Source organism: Liolophura sinensis, chromosome 4, assembly GCF_032854445.1.
Source record: "Liolophura sinensis isolate JHLJ2023 chromosome 4, CUHK_Ljap_v2, whole genome shotgun sequence".
Classification (NCBI taxonomy): domain Eukaryota; kingdom Metazoa; phylum Mollusca; class Polyplacophora; order Chitonida; family Chitonidae; genus Liolophura; species Liolophura sinensis.
The window spans coordinates 8,268,832-8,289,276 of NC_088298.1; the positions used below are offsets into that span (position 1 = coordinate 8,268,832).

The following is a 20,445-nucleotide window of genomic DNA, read 5'->3' on the forward strand; positions in this document are numbered from 1 at the left end:
CCTTTATAAATAGTAGAACTAAAGAAAGCCTGACGTTAATGTAACGTTGACCTGTTTTAGTAAATACCGAGACAATTAACGACGATTTTCTTTCAATAAGATCTTTGTGAGGAATCGTAGTATAGAGAGTAGAGAAATCCCATGCGGATACGTGTTTGTACGGTATATGCATATGAGCATCATGTCCTTCTGTAAGACGTTTGGAGTTGTTAAGAATCCACATGCAGTTGACACCTGAATTTTTTGTTATGGCACAACAATACTTATTCCAAAATGACTTCACTTCTTGTAACGTTCTCGTAAGTAGGGTTGACAAGAGTTTGGTGGTACAACTTCTTGAACCCGCAATAAATCGAGCCTTGTATGAGGATTTATGCATTTTAGGAATCCAGTAAAGTTGTGGTATTTCTGTATGACGGGTAGGTATATTTATGCGCCTTTCTTTAAGAAAGAATTTGATAATAATAATTCTTGCAAATAAAGATGACATTATTAGGAGCCTTGTCTGCTACAGTGATGACAAATTTACTATGAAGGTCAGCGAGTGTGTCTTGCACAGTGGGATCCTTCAGAACCTGTTTAACTTTAGGTAGAGCATCAATGTCTAGACGGTGTTTAGTTAAACTAACCTTCTTTTTGACAACCTCAAGCCCATCGTTAAGTACCGAAGAATCCACTTTCTCCCGTTTTGACCATTTTTTAACATATTCTTCAAGTGCTGAGATGATATTTTTTTTTGTTTGATCGAATGTTGACATTTTTCTTTCCTCTACACTTAGGACCTCTCACAAAGAGATCCTTAGATCATGATTCTTAATAATATTAAGGTAACCAGTCAGGACATGTTTACATTTGTCGTAGGTAAAAACTGAGGATTCACAATCACAGTTATAGCCACCAAAAGTATACGTCGCCAAATCGAACTCCTTGATGGCCTGGGAATAATTGAAAATTTTGGAAGCGATAGGCTTTGTATATTCATAGGATATGCAAGATGGCTCTTGGATATTAAAATAATTAGGCACAGCACTATGAACATCAGGTTCATTAAAGATGCGTGGTAGGTTAATTAAACCAAGGCCACTGTCTAAATACTTTATCTTTAGAAAGAGTCGATCGTGTTGAGTTTCAATTGTAGTACACGCAAATATATTAATTTGTTAATTTTAACAGAAAATCTGTTGCGTGATGCTAGAATGTATTCTGCTATTGCAGCAGATGGTTCTGTCAAATATAACACACATATTCTATCAATTCAACATAAATAGTCTGTCGCGCGCTAGCGCAGCCTAATGACCTAGGAGCCTCTCACCAATGCGATCCCTGTGAGATCAAGTCCACAGGGTTTGTTGGTTTCCTCTCTGGCCGAACGTAGGAAGGTCTTGCAGCAACATGCGGATGGTCGAGGGTTTCCCCCGGGCTCTGCCCGGTTTCCTTCCACCACAATGGTGGCCGCCGTCGTATAAGTGAAAAATTCTTGAGTTCGGTGTAAAACACCAATCAAATAAATCAAATAAATAAATAGTCTATTAGACTAACAGGATATTATGTTAAATATGACAGCATCATATGTTATAATAACAGAATACTTTTTAGCATCACTCGGGAAACACACTTTCTGTTAAAATTAACAGATTAATTTTTTGAGTGTACATAAAATATCATAGAGATGCTAGTATAAATATGCTGATAATACACCCTATATGTAATAACCAACACATAATAGCATATTTTCTGATATTTGATTTTACAACCATGGTTTACAACCCCAAACGTGTTGGTACAGTCCGCTGAATCGGGAGAAATTCGACCTTGTTCTTACTGTTATAGCCAAAAGTCTACTGTATGTGTTTACGAATCCCAAAAATGCGTCTTCAAAGATGGCTCGATCGAAGATAACCTGGATTCTGTCGGAAAGCAGGTGCATGCGTGCGCAGCAGACCGGAGTCTGTTGACAAACGTTCTTTTTGAGATCGATACTCAAGATCATAGCATTCTTATGTCTGGCAAAAGGGAAGAAAAAAAATCGAATATTTGCAACTTACGTTTCTTTAGGCCTCTGCATTTTTGGCTGTCTGGAAAGGTCTTCGTATCTAAATGTACGTTAGAAGGCAGACTGTAGTTCTGGCCACGGCCGATCTCTTGTACTTGTAGGCTTACCAGTCATCGTGCTATAGATCAACGGATGGTCACACTTGAAATAAAAGAAAAGAAGTCAAAGATAACAATCTGCAATAAACTGTAATCATTTCCTTACACGCCCACGTGAGCACGATTTTGTCTTACAGTCACCCACGTGCTCCGCTACACTGACAGGGAATAAGGGAGGTGTAAACTAAAGTATGATCATGAGTTCATGCAGCTCCACAGCTATGTAGGCTGTGAATGTTAATGAAACAGAACGTCAGAATTCAGTAAATAGGCACAATTATCCAATACCGTGATTGTACGGTATTTGTAATGTGTAACTGAATCCTCATTTTGTTTATATGTTTCTATAAACAAGGTTAAATTTCTTCCCATCCATGCTAAGCTGTATCCACTAACTGCAATCACCACGTGCAAGCAATATTTTTGGGACAACGTAATTAATACCGTATATTTATGGTACCAATGTGCACGGTTACAAACATTTACAATACATTACAGTACTCAGTTGTCTGAGTGATGCTAGAATGCATTATAATATCATGTTAGTCTAAGACAATTTTTTACGTTCTATTAATATAATAGATATGTCATATTGAACAAAGTAATCAGGTGCAATAGCAGGCTTTATTATACATCTTCCACGTTTGCCTTCCACATCTTTTAGCGTTGTGGCCGATTATTTTTGAAAGTAAATTCATTGATTTATTACGCTATTCATGTCATTATACGTACACAATTTTTTATATAGACATGCGCGCTTCAAATTATTTTATTTATTTATTTTTTTTGATTGGTGTTTTACGCCATACTCAAGAATATTTCACTTATAGGACGGCGGCCAGCACAATGGTGGGTGGAAACTGGACAGAGCCCGGGAAAAACCTACAACCATCCGCAGGCTGCCGCTTAAAATTATGCAGTGATAAATGAACCGCAGTTAAACTTCTTTCAAACTGCATATGCTAAAAATGTACGCACTAATTTTAACTTTGTATATGTTTATGCCGTATGACAGTTGTCATTCTATTCGTGCCACAAAGGAATGTGACTTTATATCACGCGCGAACCACTCAGGCCTTTGGTTATTTGACAATCCTTCAACTTTTGTTTTTGTCAACATTTCAAGCTTTCATACCCGTCATTATTCCTGAACTCATTGTGCAAATACATGTAGAGCAAAGTCCCCTGAAATTACGTAAAAAAATAAAATAAAATAATAAAGTGGTAAAAACCTTCATGGGCGAATAAACGGGAGGAATAAATAATTATAAAATCTAACACGGAAGCCGACACAAAACGGGAGAGAGACGTTTTACCTGAATTCAAACAAATTGTTCACACATATATACAGAATGTGGGGAAGCAAATCGCGCTGAAAGCGCGCGACCATCGGAAAATTTCTGATCAAAGATTACCAGTTTGCTGTAGAGTTTTGCCAGAACAATCAGTTTCTTATTCTTTTTTCTGCGGCATTGTGTGTAGCGAGTCCAAAAAAACAAACAACAAAAAAACAAAAAATACCACAGTTGATGGGCATTGATGTACTATAATTAACTTTGTCAACTCTCTAAACACTAACCTCGGCTAATCAATGATGAAACTGGAGAAGCCCGTCTGACTTTGAAACTGTTTCCAACACGTACAGTTCAAGTTCCTATACCGGTACAAAACATCGACGACAGCTGGGCCGGTAAAACACTTCTGTATCGGATGAAATCCACCCTGTGTGTGCAGCCGTACACTGTACAGACTTGATTTCCTGTCCCAGACTAAAGGTTCGCCACTGCGCATGCCCAGATATGTAGACGTATCTGTATCACGGTCGATGTGACAGTATCCACTATAACCACTATGCATGCGTGTGTTAGCCGTGTATTTCGGAGAAAAAATATTTTCACTTAGTTTTGTTCTATTTTGTTCCGCTGAGGCTGGAGCAGGCTACCAATTTTTCCATTCTATGACTTATACATTGCTTCAATGCGATCCTGCCATATAACCGGAAAAGACAAGTAAAACAGAACTGAACAAAAGAAATAGCCTTACGAGTGTGTCATTCCCCGCCTTACCATACCAAGTCCTTTAACAGAATATTATGTTTTTATTCATTTATAAATTTCGTTTCATTGTTTTTTTTTATTTACGCCGTACGCCGAAGAGTATTTCACTTGGTGAAATTTGGTGGGATAAAACGGTACACAGTCTGGGGAAAATCCACGGTTTCCTGGCAGAAATTCCCATGTACGACCTGAGAGGAAGCCAGCATAAGTTGGACTTGAACTCACAGCGATCGCATTGCTGATAGATCGTGGGTCAACGCGCTGGGCTAGCACGTTTTTTTTCTTTTGAAAAATATTTATTCAACCAATATCAAATACATGTGTAACTCACATCCAACACATACAAGGGAATATCACATCATACTATATCATAGAAAATAAAACCATAGCAACGCGACATAATTGGCAAGTAATTACACAAAACCGATGAAATTCGGTATCTTCTAACTTTACCTTGTGGTTAGGGTTTTATTCCAACTGTTCCCATCACTATTGAAAGAGTAGCAAATTGCACACCCACTAGCACCTTGGCTGAAACAAAATTTCTTTAAATTTTAAATTAACTGTAATTTATGAGACGCCACTGGTCTAGGATGTCTCACACTTTTATGTTCAGATATCATATTTAACAAAAAAAAAAAAAAAAAACAATAAGACGGAAGTCACAAGGCATGTCAAGTTACGGACAATAAAATATCCCTTCACATCATCAAAATTCCACGACATCCCACCCAGTCACATTAGGCAGCAACAAATACCATTTTTAACGTCTTAAGTAGGACCGACCCGGGTCTAATTCCCGGATTAGAAGCGGACGCTCTATCATTAGGCCACCGAAGCGGTTTAAAATTATTCTGTTGGAAGAGAACAAATCTATCATATATAACATAACAATCTACTCTGTGGTCTCTTATTTTGATAGGTGACTTTTTTATTGTTCCATTACCGGTGCTTCTGTTAAGGTGCGTACAGATTTTGTGCACAAATGGGTAGTTTTAACTACCACCCTCCACCCCAATCCCCACCCCACCCGGCATATACCTCCACACATCCACCAACCCCAGCCCCTCTGACTTCGATTGGCCTCTAAGCGCAGCCATTACATTCCCCGACAGTTTACATTCTTCTTCGATTAGGGCATTAGACAAAACACCACTGTAATCCTACCCCATATATGCACAACGTGTAAGAAAAGCTTTCAGTTTTCGTCTGTCAGGTCATGAGGGTCGAATCTGGTTGATACGGGAAATCCAACATCTACTGAACACCCATGATTCTGCCCAGGTAGGCGGTTCAAATCCACCTTGTACCGATGTCTGTTTTATTTTCTTTTCATTTCCAAATCCATTTCCAGATACATTTTACATCAAATAAATACGCATACAATATGCACCTATACAATATTTCAGTAATGATTAAAGAGTGTTGTTTATGTGTTAAGAATATGTCAGGCTGTAGTAATTGTATAAGTGTAATAAGCTCTGAATGTATTGCTGGAGTTATAGCTTCGAGTTTAAATCAAGCTTTAATAAAACAAAGCGGTAAACAGAGTTATCCCTGAGAAATCTGAATGATTCTGGGCAAAGTTGAAAATTCAGTTAGTTTCAATAAAATTAGAACGAGGCTGTGGTACAATATAGTGAGGTCAAGATTTTAATTTATTAAATAAAACCCTTGATCGTGCCTCCGATACGCAAAGAGTCTTCAGTCTTTTTAGTTGTATGAAAAATGACGTCCATAATTGTTGTCGTAAGAAAATCCATTGCCACTTTTTGACGAATAAATAACACGACTTAATACAATATATAGTGATTTATGACGTCCTGTAAGTGTTTACTATCAACCGAATAGGTTCTTTCCCCTCAATGAAGTGTTCGGCACAAAACAACATAAGCTGTGGAACTACCAAAGCTGTAAATACGAAGCGGGTTTTTGCCGTCGCTATATATATGTCATCGCGATGCAATTACAGATGGTGAAATCTGCTGGCAAATAAGGCATGGAAAGGGCAAGCCTTCACAATGAAAGCTTTTAATTATTGAAGTTAACTGTGTGTCTCGCGCTGTCCTCGGCTATGAAGGTAGTCTACTAAAGAGCAGCTGTTATGCCAACACATCCCCTCACGTTTTCTTTGGAACATCGCTAGCGTACTATACATTTACTTTGATTCTCTCCGCATGCAGCTTAAATAACCCGTTATCTGTGAAATCCCTCACACTCCCTCCCAAACCTGCCAGTCGCCAGTGACAGGTAACACCACAACCTCTACATATTACTAATTAGATAGGCTGGACGTTGATATTATCTCAAAACAAGATGCAGGTAAAACATAAACGGTTTATAACATATAGACAAAGCATTAAATGTTGAGAAAACATAAAAATTAAAAAGAGTTTCAGAAGAAAAAGCTCGAGAAGCTACTTTTCTACTAGTATATGGTCTTAAATATTTTCCCCATCTTTCTTTAAAGAGGAATAGATACTTTAAAATAATGTTTGTGTGGTGTGTATTTTGGAACCACCGCTCGGTGTATATTGACTCTGAATAACAATGTTATGAGTGAAGACACGTAACACACGTTTAATAAATATAGTTGTGCTAGAATTTTGTCTTCTAAACTAACAGAGGCGATGAACATATTTATATTTTAAATATATGCATAAATATTATCATAATTGAGATTAAATGTGTTTGAATATAAACAATAAATTTACATTCAAATAAATTTATTAGGCAGGCAAAACATCCTTATTTAGAAAATTATTATGTAAAGACGATATATACAAAGTGGTTGTTCCAAATACCCACCATACGAAATTTTTTTAAAATACCCTTTTCTCATTAAATAAAAATTCGAAAAAAAATATTCAAGACCATATATGCAAATAACTTTTCACGCTGTTTCATCTGATATTTGCATAATTTTTATGTTTTTTTTTTCATTTAAGAGTAAAACTGGACAGCGTGAACGTTGGCTAACGGCCAAACCTAACCGGTAAATTACGGCCTGTTGTTAAAACGTTAAAATACGTTTCCCAAAAGCTTGTTTCCCGGTTGAACACTTCTTTGCCCCGGGATACCTCCAACATATCGACGTGCAGGCCATGTCGTGTCACGGATCATTGATGTTCATAGTAACTTTCGCTCATTTTACAGATACAGTAACTGAATAAAGGAGACAATTTAAAAAAGAGAGAGATCCACGGCCAATCTTAGGTCGGCTCACACCTAAGACCTGAAAAGAGGAAGTTGTAGCTTCCTCGCTGGGCGTTCAGCAGTAAGGGGGATAGTGCAACGACTGGTTGACCTATATCAGTATAATGGCTCGGGGGCTTAAATGCCTTCGGTAAGTCGTCTCAATGAAGCAGTACTAGATAATTAAAAAAAACGGTGGAAATCCGTCCTGCAACAAGGTGAGTATTTGAGACTACCTCTTGGTATATAATTGTCTCTGCGTAAAAATGCTATACGAGAGTGTAACACATGCTTAATAAATATATTTGCACCAAAATGTGGTCTTTTCAGTTAACAAATGTGTTCAGCATGGTTTTTGATCATTGCCATTATCCTCTTGTTGCTCTTGTTGGCCAGTATACATGTGTAATCGTAGCAGAAATATTTTTTCTCAGAAAGTTAGTCCATCTTATGAACAATACACTCATATCTTTACTTTTCCAAAAAGTTGGTAAAGAAATATAATATTCTGCTTTCAGCATTACTGATATATGTCCCAAAAATTAGAGGACGTAGGGAATATTATTTTATGGGCATATTCCATGCGGTTGATCCTGAACTATAGGCGTGACCTATTATAAACTGTATTCTTCTCACGAAACGCTAACGCCTTGTACGACCATTTCGTTTTCCAAGCTCCTCAAGAAAACTCACGTCGTATGTTCAACAATTTCAGTCCTGAATCTGACGAACACTTATACAATGGTGGTCGCATGATGAAATTTAAACCCCCTTTGAAACTGACACTCTATTTCTCCAAAATGTATAGTGTAGAAGTGAGTATGTATGTCACAACGAACTGACTACCAAACTCAGACATCCCGTGTGCTCTGCGTTACGCCCTGTGTATGCGGGTGTATGGGGTGCACATTAGGGACTACATCTAATGACCTGGATCCATGTATGAATCCAGGCCGTGGGATAAGCGTGTATCAGACCCTTAACATAATTCTATCGCTACATAGCTAATACAGGGCATCAACCCAAAACTCGCAGGCACTATATGCCACACTCTCATAAGCTATATGTGTATACACTCTAACTAATGAAATGTACTTGTCCATTCCACCCCCTGTAATCATTGATTGTACATGGGGCCTTGGAGACAATAAAGGGTCGACGAGGTTCGTGTGGCTATTTGAGCTGTCTAACGTGACTTTTTTTGAGGTTTTTTTGGTCTGGCATCAATATGGTGCGCATATTTGTATGTCACGTGTGGGAAAGTTGGTGAGCGACTTGTCAAATGATCAAATAAATAAATGAATGAATAACTAAGTGAATAACTAACTGAACAAATAAATAAATAAATGAATAAATAAATGCTAATGAGTTGCATTTCGTTTCAAGTGAACCGGATATACAAATATGTATATTTACATGTATGTATATTTAGAATCTTAATTGACTCACAAACTAGTATTTCCCAAATGCCTCCTTCTACCACTGGTATGGTGAAGAGCGGCAGAAATTTTGGAAAAGTCAGTTAAATGTGGAAAGAGTTTAACGTATACCACACTGAACTTTGATGATCGACATGGTCAGAGGAGTCAGAAGTTCGAGATCGGCTTTAGCTGGCTAGGTCCTGCAGTATTTTGTCAGTGAGCAATCTGACAGCATCTCTTATATCAGAGATATAAATGTATAAATACATTATAATACTCTTGAGTACGGTGAAAATCAACAATCAAATAAGTAAATATACAAATATATAAAGTCCCAGGGTCGGATACAGTCACGCAAAACGAAGATATGGACAAGTCTGTAGGAGTGAAGGTTTGACAGACGCTCAGAGATAGAGGGCATTTGTTGTTTGACTCAGTGTGATAAACCAGATTAGAGTCTTAGAGTCACACCTTATCTTCCATGTTAGATAATAGGACCAATGGCACGAACGCTATCTCCCTCCCACCTCCCGGCCTTTCCCGGTAAAACCCGAGTGGGTGTGTAAAAATAGCTGGAATCAGTACAATGTCAGATTGAAACTTGACAATCAAAATGTTTGCCCCACGTAATACACGCACTGTGCACCTAACGCATCACTCCCGTCACGTGGTAAATGTATGGCCCGATGTAAAACACTTACTGTGTACATAACGCATCATTTACAAATGTCACAAATGTGTGCCACCAAGTAATAACGTCACAGATGTGTGCCACCACGTAATACACGTGCTGTGTACTTAACGTATCATTCTTATAACGCCGCAGATGTATGCCGCCAGGTAATACACGTGCTGTATACTTAACGCATTATTCACATAACGTCACAGATGTATGCCATCACGTAATACACGTGCTGTGTACTTAATGCATTATTCACATAACGTCACAAATGTATGCCATCACGTAATACACGTGCTGTGTACCTAACGCATCATTCACATGACAAATGTATGCCCCCCACTTAATAACGTCACAAATATATGCTTCCACGCAATACACGTACTGTGTACTTAACGCATCATTCACATAACGTAACAAATGTGTGCCCCCAGGTAATAACGTCACACATGTATGCTCCGACGTAATACACGTATTGTGTAATTAAAGTATCATTTATATAACGTCACAAATGTATGTCCCCGCGTAATAACGTCACAAATGTATGCCCCCACGTAATAACGTCACAAATATATGCCTCCACGTAATACACGTACAGTGTAATTAAAGTATCATTTATATGACGTCACAAATGTATACCCCCACGTAATAATGTCACAAATATATGCTTCCACGTAATACACGTGCTTCGTCCTTAACGCATCATTCACATGACGTCACAAATGTATGCCTCCACGTAATAACGTCACAAATGTATGCCTCCACGTAAAACACGTACTGTGTAATTAAAGTATCATTTATATGACGTCACAAATGTATGCCCCCACGTAATAACGTCACAAATATATGCCTCCACGTAATACACGCACTGTGTACTTAACGCATTATCCCATAACGTCACAAATCGGTCCCGGCTTCCTCTTCCTCCACTCGTTGATTATGGAAGCTCTGATTCATTATCTTTTTTATGAGCACGATAACTTGCCACATCTGGACTTCAGCGCAATTCAGACCAATTGTGATATCAAATTTCAAGCCCCTAAATACGCTCTATTTTGTTTATTTGATTGCTGTTTTACGCCGTACTACTTAAATATGCCCCATGCACATTTAATAAACATTTAGATTTTTATGGTGTTTTATACACAGCACTTTTCATCTTTTCATCTTTTCTGCATGTAACTATTCGATATTCTTTATGAAAATAAAACAGGATAGCAGCCAGCCACGTATTCAGGCAGTATATACATGCAGTTAGATTTAATGTCCTATTGGATCACAGTGAAAATGTAGTCATAAAAGCACAAGGAAAAGTATCACTCCTATATAACAATCTGAACCCCCAAATTCCTGAAAACAAGTATACAAAAGGGCCCCGGAATTCATACACGTCGATTTTAGACCCGGTATTCCGTGTTAAAATTCAATTAAAAACTGAAAATATTGGGGGGGGGGGGGAATCAATTGTGTGTTTTTCTGGAACAAGTACTATATTTTTTGGATAAAAACTGAATTGCATTCGAAAATATATACGTAACGATGAGCGGTCGACATCAATCGCAAACGGGCTGCATCCATAACAAACCGAAGTGGTAATGAGTGTCTTGTCTGTAATTAGATTAAAATTATGTTTTATATATATTCAAACTATGGTGATAAATTTTTATGGGTATAAAACAAGCGGAAGTCCATTAGTATTTAGCTACATCAGTCTTCGATATGCCAGGAAAGTGAAAGGGAAGTAGATACAACATATGCTCGCTTCGAATGAATGTCGCTTTGATACACCCATTTTTAAAGTAAATCCGAGAAAATAAATTCAAGCGAATAATAAATACACTGTACTTTACAGTTAGTTCCATTCTGTATTCCAATATTTATAACAACCAACATAACAGCAGAACACGAATGGTTTATAACTGTTTCATCAAATACCTCTGAGCATATATATATATATATATATATATATATATATATATATATATATATATATATATATATATATATATATATACACATAGTCTGGACCAGAAAGGTTGTAAAAATTCAGAATTTTATGGATCCGACCTCTTGCAACTAGATGTTAAATCATGCGCAGTTCGATCGCCAGCCTGCTTACAGTGACAGACCGCGCGAGACATGATGTAAGGGCTTCCTTGATACGCGGTTGAAGGTGTAATGCAACATGTGTAGCAGATAGAATAGGACGTGCAAAAATATTCGTTGCTGAGCATGAGTTTATCGTATTCCCCTAAAAGTATAGGATAGTATATTTTCTCGTCTAATGTTGATATTTGAGAAAAGTTGTGCCTCACAAAGCTAAAAAGATAAACAGGTGCAACCTTTTTCAATGATAAGCTGTTGTAATTGTAATTCTTTATTTGTTTATTGAGGATTTCCCACAGCTGTATAGCCACGAGGGGATCCCTCAACATAACATCAACGTATATACATAAAATAACATAGACAACAAAGAGAACAAATGACATGTACATGTACACAATAAGGTGATGGGAACAAAGAAAGATCAAAATCAAATCATATTACTGCTGGGCTTGGATGGTGAATCTATTGGACATGCTTATAAACTTATGTGCAGATTTTAAGATCAACTGATTATTATTTACGCTTAGTTCAGGTGAACCAAATAAGAGTAAAGCACAAATGTGTTTAGAACAACTAGTCAAAAATACAGAAGGGTGAACTCCAGGAGATATAATTCTAAAGATGCTTTTTGGCATGTGCTTGGCATGTGAGTGGCATAGGCGGGGCATTCAAGGAAATAATGAGATGCATTTTCACATTTATGTTTATATTTACTACATGACTGATCGTCGATGATGTTATATTTAAAGAGGTCACCGCGAAGAGCGCTCAGTCCCATTCTCATTCTACAGAGCACAATAGAGGGAAAGGTGTCAGATGAATTATACACAGATGTTAGATCACGGTTAATACCGTCTTGAGAGTACAAAAAGTTCTTAACTGTTTCCAGTGAAGAGTTTTGGATATGAACAGGCAATGAATTCCATTCTTTAGTAGTCTTGGGAAAGAAGGAAGAAGAGAAAATCTGAGTTCGGCATTTAAATAATCGAAAGTGATGTCTATTTCTAAGATTGTAGGCATTTGCTTCGCTGTTATACCTTTGAGTTAGTGAGGTCTTTAGGTATGGAGGAGAGAGCCCACTGACGACTTTATGAAAAAACAGAATGCGCTTGGATCTAGGCCGACTGTATAAGGGTTCCCATTTTAGTTCATTTAAAAGAGATTTATACGAAGTTCAACGTAAGCCTCCTGTACATAACAATGCTGCTCGGCGTTGGACATTTTCCAATGAGTTGGATATTGAAACGCTGCAGTTGTCAAATAGAAAATCTCCATATTCAATAACAGACCTTATCAAGCCGAAGTACAGTATGATCATACACTTTTTAGCTAGTGTTCGCCTGGCTCGACTAATCATACTCAATTTCATATTACTTTTCTTAACTATAGCTCTTACATGCTCATTCCATTTTCCATTGTGCTGCAGAATAATTCCAAGATGTTTATGGGACGGAGCGCTCTTCACATCTACGCCATCTAAATACAATCTCGGATGTGAGTGAATATTTTTCAATGATATTAAGAGATAAACGGTTTTGGTAGCATTAAATGACACAAGCCATTGACTAGTCCAGTTGGACAGACGTTCAAGATCACCATAAAGTTTAGCCTCAGATGTTGCTAAGTCTAAGATTTCTTCAGACAAGGATGTGTCATCCGCGAATATGTTAATAGTACATTCAATATTCATACTAATATCATTGACAAAAATTATAAAGAGAAGTGGACCCAATACAGAGCCTTGTGGGACACCACCATATACTGGATAAGTTTCGGACTCAGTGCCATTAAGGCAAATTTTTCTGTCACACAAATAATCTTTTAACCACGCAAGTAGAGGATCTTCAATACCCAACTGCTCTAACTTAAACAGGAGACCATCATTCCAGACTTTATCAAATGCCTTACTGACATCTAAAAATAGTAAACAGGTGTCATTTCACGTGTCAAGACTTTTGTATATGTCATGAACAATTTGTAAGCTGGCATACAGTCGAATCCCCACGTTTAAATCCAGAGTTCTGTGGTATAAGATTATTTGACATACAATATTCATACAGATGTTTATACACCACCTTCTCCAAGACCTTAGAAAGAGAGGGTTGAAGGGACACTGGTCGATAATTAGAAACGTCATGTCTATCTCCTTTTTTAATACAGGGCAGGCTTGAGAGAGCTTTTAATATGTGGAGTAACGCAGTATTGCCTGACGTTTAGCATTATTGGCCTCCCTTCTAGATATATAATATCGAAACCTATCCCCATCGGACTTAGTCCGTTTGTATTTTTTGAAACAAGGATTCCTCACTCGTATCTTGTACCGAACATCGTTGGTCATCCAAGGCTTGTCACGTGGTCTAATAATGACTTTCTTATTCGAATAAATTCTTTGCAACATGACAGAAACAAACTGCTCAGACAAATAATTTGTCATTAACATGAGAGAAAATATTACGAACGGCATCAAATGCTGTAACAGAGATAAGACTGCGCAGACCATGCAAATCGGCACATTTGAAGTCCACACATGTCTTACAAAAGCCTTTGGTTTATCGGTACATAAGATGTTTTATAGTACAATAAATAGTACAATGGTCGAGATTAGCCATTGGTGAGGCAACTCCGCAGTCAATTACATAACCAATACAATCCGTTATAATTGTCCAATATAAGTCCAGTACATAAGCAGCATCATCAGTATATCGAGTTAACAGTATCATCAGGAATATCACCACTAAGCCAGGTTTCGCTCACACACTTACTTCGCTGTTAGCTTAAGTAAATAGCCTTGTGCTTTCAGTGGAAGAATACTGTATATAATCTGTACAGATTCACAACAATATACTTAAACTTATCTAATATATAGCTTGAGAATATAAGAAGAAAACTAAAAAAGAATGTTTTGTTTGTTCCAAATTAATCCCCCCCCCCTCTCCATTAGCCCACATTGCTAAGCTCCAAAAAAAATAGGAATCGAACTCGTTATCTTATTCGACAAAAGGGTTTCAAGGAAAGCATGTTACGAGTGGACCAAGACGGACAACGCCCGAGAAGGCATGAAATGTTACGGTGAATGTATACTTCCTCTGAACAATCCCGATTTACCCTCTATATGACCCCAACAACCAGAACAACGTGAGAATCTTGGGACCCTAACCCTAAACACCAGAAGAGTGTGACAGGCCTGAGAACCAAACGCCAAACACTAGAACCACGTGACTGGCCTCTGAACACTATCCTAAACACCAGAAGAACATGACAAGCCTGGGAACCTAAAACCTTAAAATCAGACCAACGTGACAGGCCTGGGGAAATAATCCTAAACACCAGAACAACGTCACAGGCATATGAGAACATAATCCTAAACACCAGAACAACGTCACAGGCATATGAGAACATAATCCTAAACACCAGAACAACGTCACAGGCATATGAGAACATAATCCTAAACACCAGAACAACGTCACAGGCATATGAGAACACAATCCTAAACACCAGAACAACGTCACAGGCATATGAGAACATAATCCTAAACACCAAAACAACGTAACAAACTTATAAACATGGCCGGTTTTGGAACTGAAGATGTACCCAGAAAGTTATTGAAGTTTCTTTGCACTTTTTCGATCAGTGTGCCCATATAAGCCCTCATACCTTTGACGGTAAACGTCGAAACATCATGGACAATCAATTTAAAACTCTTTTGGCTCGACAGCAGGCAGATTTGACACCCCAAGAGTTCCACGGTTGTTTACTAGTTAAAGCGTTAACATCTACAGCTATCATGAGGCGTGGGAGGAATGCCTGCACCTACTTACGTACAGATATATTCCTGACAGCGCCTCGGTCCACATCCAGCGGCCGAGAGCTTGGCGTGTATATTCCAAGGCGATTTAGCACTGTACTGTGTGGTCATTCACAACATGATGTTACGGGTGTGGAGCAGAGAACTAGAAACATGCCTGAAAGTAAGTCGTCGTCTACAGTCGTCACGTGGGTATCCGCTATATTCAGGTCCCACTAACTCCAGTTTTCTCGCAAACAACAGGCCAGGAATTATGTTTGAATGTACTCCAGTTATCACTGTAAGATACCCTTTTCAGAAGTCAGTCTTTGGTTTCGCAGAATTGTCCATACTTTTTCTCGCAATAAGGGGCAAAGGCCTGGATTGCAGTCTTTCCCCAAGTGCGTTTACAATACTACACGTCTCAGCTCGCATCGCTCACATCACTGCTGACACAGACGGGATAACATTCACTTCAGCCCTTGTTTCCGCAGACGGGCTGATGCGTCTCCCCTTCACTCACTCGCTGTAACCGTTGCTGGTTTCCGTGCAATACGAGAGCTGCTTGAAACAAACTCCCCACAGCGACGGATAAACGCAGCTGCTCTCCAGATACAAGAATTTACTCTGCTTCACCCTCGTGCGCATGGGAGGCAGTTGCACCAGGGCAGAAATTTACAGCGTCCCATTTTGCGAAACAATCAATTGACACTATTGACGTTATGGAAGCAGCTTATCCTTCAATGTCGGTGTTCAAAATTCTCTATTGTTTAAATTCGATTTCAGCTTTGTATATGTTCATATCACCATGGCTACAGGTCGATGCTTACGATGTAAATGACCTCTTATTATTTGTCCTTTGTTTTTTTGTTTTGTTTGAACAAAAATGTGTCATTTTGTTAACTGGGGAGGGCGGGGGGGAGAATTCTCTTTGTTCTCAGTCTGTATCATAAGTTATAGTTTCTCTTTAGTCCAGTATATGTAATAGTGTATTTCGAAGTGGTTTTCGAGTTCTAACTTGTTTACCTGGTGTTGTTTATCATAAATAATGAACGGGTGTCTCAATAACCACATAATAGCTGTCACAAACTCTGGCAGCTTTCCATGGCATATGCCTTTCCTACAATATTTATTTATTTAATCGGTGTTTTACGCCGTACTCAAGAATATTTCACTTACACGTCGGCGGCCAGCATTCCTACAATAAAACCCTTTCCCCGTGCAATGTTTAACAGTGTGCAAAATTGTACAAAGGAATTATCAACCCTCTGACCACTATAGTTTTATTGTTCAGGGGAATTTAAATTATCTTAGTCTGAAAAGGTCTGACAATGACAATATTATTATTATTTCTGAGGAAGCAATGCGCATGTCCACATGAAGTCGATGCATTCATTGGTCCTCATTGATTAGAGGACGAGGGTTCTATTATAAAATTAATTACATATTATTATATAAAATATACGAATTATATTATAATTATGTATACCAGGATAAAGGATCGATCCTATCTTTGAACACAGAAAACCGTATATCTGGTCTGAAAGGCGAACTGCAACGCTTTTAATTTTTACCAAAAAAATTCCTGTTTTTTTTTCTTTATTTTTATTTTGTCGTAATTAGAATGTTGTGAAAATCCTTTAATAAGTATTTTAATACACATTTTTACAAGTTTTTAACTCTAATGACTTTCAGTTTCAGACAAAAAATCTTTGCACCTCACCTTTATTGACTGATCGATTGATCAATTGATTTATTGATTAATTGATTTATTGATTTATTTACTAAACTCTTGCTTACGCCATACCGTTCTCACTTAAAAGGCACAAATATCATTATCATATGTGGCAGGATGAAGGTCTATGTCTTTAAATTCATCAAAACCTTACCTCACCTTATGTCGGGCATATATAATGATTATGCATACATGTGGCCATGTCTTTAAATAACACCTTATCACTCCGTAACATGTGTCATGTCGAAAGTCTGGCTTTAAACCATTTTCGATAGTTTTCGATCAATTGTAGTGAATTCCTCTGAACGGCATCCGTTTGACAAGGGTATGCTTATATATACCGTTAAGCAAGACGCCTTCATCCCCATGTTTAACGTAAATACGAGAACTCTCCAAGGCGTTCTCAGTTAACAACAGGCATTTATTATACATAACAACATGGGAATGACCAGACTCCGAAGTTTTTTTATAGATCAACCTCCAAAACCTTTTTCCTTCATCTCTTTACTTGAGAAACAACCATATTTATAATTACAATTGTTTGTTTACTTAACTATGAGAAACAGTTGCTGGTTTCAGGTATAAACTCGTTCTTTAATTACAAACGCTGACTGATTAGTCAAATGCACATGTGGAAAGTTAATCCACAAACAAGCTGGACACAGTTTACTGCTCTTAATATATTCTTGGTATAGCTGGTCTTAATATCTTCCCGGGGGTATTCCGGAATATGACTTGGATGACAGATGACTAAGAGTTCTACCATGTGTGAATAGAAGTGAATTTTTTTAGTGATAGGAATAATACCCCTTTTGCACCCCTTCACGTACGAGAATTACGGAAACAAAATCTTTGCAAATTCGTTGGGCTTACGGGACGTAACAGTACTGATAGCGCGCATTAAAATTCATTAGCCTTAATCAGGTTATGTTAATGTAAACGAAATAATAATATTGTTTTATTTATTTGGTGATTTACGTCGTACCGAAAAATATGTCACTTATACGATGGCTGCCAGCATTATAGTTGGATCAAACAGAGTCATGAGAAACCGTTCGCAGGTTGTAATGCACAATTACTAGCTTACGATATTTGGTTTGTGACGAAATGTTATGGAAGATCGTTCCAAAATTGTTCCGTAAAAATTTACAAAGCACTACCCAGACCATTTATAATGTCTTTCTTTCATTTTTGGGAGGTCGTGTGTCACGTTTATTCCTTAGTTCTTATTAAAGTAAATTTCTGATCTCATGTTTTCGCTTTATTTCAATCTTATTCCACATATAATTTTCATTTACAGAGTTACTCTTATTTCACGGCATTTCACTCATAATTATTAATTATTAAGTTTTCGTTTCATTTTACGCTTGGTACTTACTTCACTTTCTTATATTATTTCATGATTAATTAAACTTTTCACACTTGCTCATTATGTCGCAAATTGTTCCACCTTTTCTTAGTCTGTATTTCAACATTAAGTTTTAGTTCATTTTTACTTTTTTATTTCACGAGTTTGAAATATTCCTTTTTTTTTTGAAAGTGTGCTATTATAGTTCCTGTCATAAAATTATTGAAAACAAGGCTGTTTTCTGAAAAAAAATAAGCAGTAAGTCCCCTTAATTATGTATATCTCTTGTTCACCTGGAACGTCCTTCTTGGCTGACGGCTGGACTACGGGCGTCTGTTTCGACGCATAAATTCTTGCACCTTCGACACCCCATCCCGCCCTCCACAGATACCCACCCCAACCTTCGAGCTTTCCCATCCACGCAGCAGACCCAAACGTGCTGTCACCCACCCTTATGTGTCAGGCATGCTCACCGAGGTATTATCACAGTGTGTAATTCAGTCGCCAGCGTCATCTAAGCTGTAATCTTTGTACTCGAATCCCCTAGCCATGTCCTGAATTTAAGCCTAAAAACAACAGCTAACAAAGATACGCTTTTCCCCTGAAGGCAGTTCCGCCCGTTGCATGCCATTCTTACAATATGATGTCACAATATGTGTCGATCTCCGCGCGGTGCGTAGGGAATAGAACCTCTGTCATCAAGGCGCGCCGCATAGCGGCGTACAAACCTCTGTGTCACCAGATAAAATAGTTCCATTTCAACTTGAAACCCTAAGCTCCACAAAGGAGAGTTCAGTGAGAAATCTAACAAATGACGTAAGGCAATATATTATTCTATGTTTCGGGTTTATTCGCACTACTTTATTTTTATTTATTTTTTATTCAAGACTGAAATGTTAAACAGGCTGTACCGGGGATTATTCGCAAAAATTCTATTATCCCAAATCCAGCCTCATTTGTTGTTTTCATTTTAAAATAGCCCAAATAATTACCTATGTTCCTAACATGTACAAAGCCGATGGTTTACACTGGCTCAAATTTCCCCTATCAATAAGTGTAACAGGCGTGATATAAATGAAAATTTCTTGACTACGGTTTAAAAATTAATCAAATAAATAAACCTTTTTATTGATCTGTTAGACCATAAACCTTTTTACACTTATTTCATTTTCTGTTTTTCAGCCTGGTCCAAGGTGTAATCCTCCTACATGGCTAACGTGTTAGGCGGTAATGAGTTTTAGATATGTTATCGATTTCATATTTAACGTTTGGAATTAAAGACACACCTCTACTTTAGCAGAGATCTAAAGCAAATTATACCACCGGTCATGAACATGACCTGATGTGAAAAGTTATTGTGTTAATCAACTGTAAGTTAAATAAATCAAATCTATTTCTCTATTTTAGTTCAGAAATACATAGGGCCTCCATGGCCGAGTGGTTATCGTGCCAGAGCGACGCAATAACTCAGGAATCTCTGACCAGTGCGGTTGCTGTGTCTAGCTTTTGCTGGCTTCTGGCAGCGTACGTGAGAAGGCCTCCCAGCATAGTGCGGGTGATCTTGGGTTTCCCCCGGGATCTGCCCGGTTTCCACCCACCATAATGCTGACCGTCAGCGTATAAGCGAAATATTCTTGAGTACGGCGTAAAACACCAATCAAATAGAGAAATAAATTGAAAGATTAATATATAATTTTAATGGACCTTTAAGTAAACTACCACACACGCTTTTAGGATGCACCGTGTATGTATAGTATAATTACGTACTATATATTTAGTTACAAAATCGCAGTAGATCAAAATGACGACCCGTCAAAAACAGATAACATTTTTATCTCTGCTAAATCTCGTGCGAAAACAAAGGTCTTTATGTAGTACGGACCCCGCATATTGTCCCTCTCCCGATTTTGTTATCAGTGCACGATAACACGCTTTCTATTTGTCCTTAATTCAACCGAGTAGATTATCA

At 37.9% G+C, this 20,445-nt stretch overlaps 1 protein-coding gene across 1 annotated transcript in view; it reads right to left on the minus strand.

Annotated features, from left to right (window-relative positions):
• The window catches only part of LOC135464329 (uncharacterized), a 28,495-nt gene extending 24,005 nt beyond the window's left edge, over positions 1-4,490 (minus strand). The window contains 2 exon segments of the mRNA XM_064741754.1: positions 2,046-2,194; positions 3,731-4,490. Of these exon segments, the coding sequence (XP_064597824.1) occupies positions 2,046-2,065 (20 nt within the window). The 5' untranslated portion in view covers positions 2,066-2,194; positions 3,731-4,490.
• Positions 4,491-20,445: the final 15,955 nt, after the last annotated feature.